This window comes from Tuber melanosporum (genome assembly GCF_000151645.1).
Source record: "Tuber melanosporum whole genome shotgun sequence assembly, scaffold_32, strain Mel28".
NCBI classification, from domain to species: Eukaryota; Fungi; Ascomycota; class Pezizomycetes; order Pezizales; family Tuberaceae; genus Tuber; species Tuber melanosporum.
The window spans coordinates 111,144-114,770 of record NW_003298997.1 but is presented as its reverse complement, the minus strand read 5'-3'; the positions used below and the strand labels follow the sequence as shown (position 1 = coordinate 114,770).

Here is a 3,627-nt window from a genome sequence, read left to right as displayed (position 1 = left end):
TGCATTAACGCCATTGCGCCCCCCCCCCACGATACTTGTACCACAACCCCCCCACGAGACTCTTTCCCTTAAAGGCAACTTTCTCACAGCGATAAGCAGTTATTAGCAATTCAATATATTAATTATCTTGCTACCGGGGAATCTTGCAAGGGGTATGGAACGCAACGAGGTTACAGTAGCGAATGCGCTTAGCTCGATGTCAAGTCTCCTTCCATACTAAATACAGTACCGGTACTTGAGTAGACTACAGTACAAGTACACTTACAGTATCCCTCAATCCGTCAGAGCGCCCAAGTGATCGGTATCGTAGAATAGTTCTCAGTTTTGAAACCCCGAGTAATTTACTTCCAGTCAAAGAAGGAAGGAAACTCCGACCTGATCCCTGGGGCGCAGCACCCGGCGCACTGTGGCTTCGCAGCTCAATTCTGCCACACCCATCGGCTCTCCGAAGCACGCGCCCGGGATCCCCAGGGTTCTGGAGCATATCTTCTCTTGGGCTGAATGTCGGAAGTCACCGTATCCTACCACAAAGACGTCCAAAATTCCCTCTCTTGGGTGAGGGGTGGTGTAAGAACGCTGCGAAAACTAGGCTAACCTCCTCAACCCCTTCCCAGCAAAAGGCAACTCCAACGTCCCTGCGCGAGGTTCAATCGTTCGTGTTCTTACATGTACAGTACTCCAGTATGATACTGTGAGGTACGAGACAGTAAGGGTTGGTGATACCTGCCAAACACCTCCGCCCAATACTTGTATATAGGCAACTGTTCCCTAAAGCTCAGGAGGGAATTAGTATTAAGGCGGTGAACTGCCTCCGCTGCTGCCTGGGTATCATATCATTTCTCCTCGTGAACTCCCCCCCAATTGCAGGACCAAACCTAAGCCTCTACTCGTACATACCGGTACTCGTGCTGGGATAGTATATATTCCCGCAAACAGCTAAATATCATACATACTCGTACAATACCAGAAAACAATGGTTCAGAAAGTACTCGTACAGCCTCCGGTGGAAGGATCGGGGGATCTGCCTTCAGGGGGGTTCTGATTGGAGCACTCAGCGTTGCTCGAACCAATTGAGCAACCGTGTTTCTGAACCTTTTAATTTCCACATTTCCCGATTGTTTCGGCCGGCGGGCTGTATATGGCAAAAGATGTGAGTGCTTATCTGAGCCTCCATGGTTCGAATTCATGACCCCTGTTTTCTGGTATTCGTAAATCATATTATACTTCTTATGATATCATAACTGTCAACCTTACTCGTAAAAACTCTCGATTGGACAGTGCGCGGTACGTTCGTTGGCCTTCTCTCTCTCAGCGAGGTTAAGAAATTCCCCAGGTTCTTTCTTGTCTCGGGGGGGGGGATCATAAGGAGGCTGTGTGTCTTGGACTTTATGGCGCACATTGTATTTTACTAGCGGAGGGAGTTCGATTAGCCGGGGGGGGGGTGAGGGAGCGAATTGAGTATCGTTGCTACCTGATTCACCCGTTCACCCCGTGCAGTGTGATACTATAAGCTACTTGCGCAGGACTGCTACTGTAGTAAAATATACAAAACTCACGGGCTGTACCTCCGTAAGTTACTGGTAACTGGTCCACCGGTATGATATAGTACTTGTACTCGTACCCTCATCTTGACCGCAAGTACTGTACAAGTAAATACCGGTAGTTCAAATCGAACTGGTCACACAAGCGCCGCTGGATACTCGAGTATGATACGGTACCCAATTTACTCTGTGATACACCGCCGACTCCAGCGCGACCGATCACACGAACCTCTCGTGCTACGATAATAACCAAATAGCCAACAAATATATGCGTTGGTCACTACTTGGCTTGCGATATTAGCTACAAATACTAAGGTGGTTTGAAGATTTCATGTTTTCCAGATCTTGATATTGATTAGTACTAGCAGGCTACTTTGAAAGAAAAAGAGGTAAGTATATCAGGAACACAAGTAGCAGCGGAAGTATAGATACGAGTTATAGTGGTGGCAATGTCGTACTCTAAAGATGAAGGAAATTTTGTCGAATAGGGTCTACTTGCGTGGCTACATGCTGAAGGAGAAGATGGGGAAAGAAGTAAATACATGAAAACGTGGTGGGAGTAAAAGTAAAAAGCTCGCTAACTGGTGCAGGCGTTATCGGTAGGGATAAGGGGAGAGTGATTAAATCGTCAGAATCAAAGCGCAAGCAAGCGAACAAACGGCCCCCGAAGAAAAAAAAAGATATGGCACGCAAGATAATACTCAGGAGAAGAGAACCCCCCAAGAAACTATTGCCGCAACAACCCATACCCCCAACGTTTCCCCCGCTAACCTCCCCATTCCCATCCCAGAAGCAGCTCCAACTGCCCCAGTAGCAGTGGTCCCATTTGGCAATGTGCCATTAATCACTAAGGTCTCGGTGCCGTTAACATTCGCGATCCTCGATGTATTGCTGTTAGGGCTCGCCTCGCCAATGACCTGTTTGATATACGCCGCTTCCGTGTTTTCCTCGCACCCACACACCGAGTATTCCTGGCACAGGCAGAGCACGGGAATAGTCTCATTCATTTTGCTTGTTACGTTGTAATAATTGACTCGGCTCGGCCATGGGTAGGCGAAAACCGCGAAAAGCCAGAGGCCCGGGAAGAACGACAGGAGGGTGATGGGAAGGAGGAAAGGGGTGATTCCACGGGGCGTACGGCGGCCGGAGGTGTATGGGACTGCTGCGCCGCCGCCGTAGACACGTGTGTTGCTGCCGTAGGATGGAGAGCGGCCGGAACCGTCTTTGGAGGTGCCGCCGGCGCTGGATCGGGAGGAGGTACTAGAGCGATTGTTAGTATTGTTCGCGGAGAATTGGAAGAATTGAATGGTGGGGGTTACCTAGAGTAAGAGGAAGAGGAACTAGATCCAGAGGAAGATGAAGAAGACCCCCCGCCACGACCACCACCTCCTGCTCCACCTCCACCACCACCTCCACCACCACCTCCACCACCTCCACCTCCACCTCCGCCGCTGCCAGCCCCACCACCGCGTCGTTTCTCTAACAACCCGCGACCCAGAAGGTTGCGGGCGGACAACACAGGGGAAGACAACTCCCCGCTTCGGGATACTGCCACGGCATTGGCGTTGGTAGCTGTGTAAGAAGAAATGCCAAAAAGAGTAATTAATAGAATAGCTAGTAAGTTCTTCATGGTGAGTGTATCTGTTCGTGTGTTGGGTCAGGAAGTAGGTTTGTCTCCTGAGGAATCCTGATGGCGCGTGAATACCAACTAAAGGCAATGGGCAGTGAGATGGGAAACCCCACTCCTTTTTGTATTGCAGGGCGGGCGAGCATTCGCTCTGTGGTTACCTGGAGAATAGCGGTTTAGATACTTACTTGCATACCCCACATGAGCATAGCCAGGCTAGGCTTTATAGGGGGTACATAGTGGCTCGGCATCTGGCACCCTTCCAGCTGCGCGACCTAAGGTATGATGTATGGATCTGGGTGCGGAAATGTGCAACACAGCCGCGGCTCAAAGTTCCCATCCCATACCCTATTGACTCCTATAATTCGCTATCTTCGTCATATCCCTGGTCTCCATAGAGATCACGACATTAGCCAAAGATATGTTTAGCTTGACAAGTTAACGGAATTGCTGAGGCCG

General features: G+C 49.9%; 1 protein-coding gene; it reads right to left on the bottom strand.

Moving 5' to 3' along the window:
* Window positions 1-1,999: 1,999 nt before the first annotated feature.
* On the bottom strand, window positions 2,000-3,332 carry GSTUM_00007135001 (uncharacterized protein). XM_002839209.2 has 2 exons: window positions 2,861-3,332; window positions 2,000-2,801 (listed from the first exon to the last, which is right to left on the bottom strand). Exons 1-2 carry the CDS (start codon window positions 3,169-3,171, stop codon window positions 2,243-2,245), a joined length of 870 nt encoding a protein of 289 aa, XP_002839255.1. The 5' UTR covers window positions 3,172-3,332; the 3' UTR covers window positions 2,000-2,242.
* Window positions 3,333-3,627: the final 295 nt, after the last annotated feature.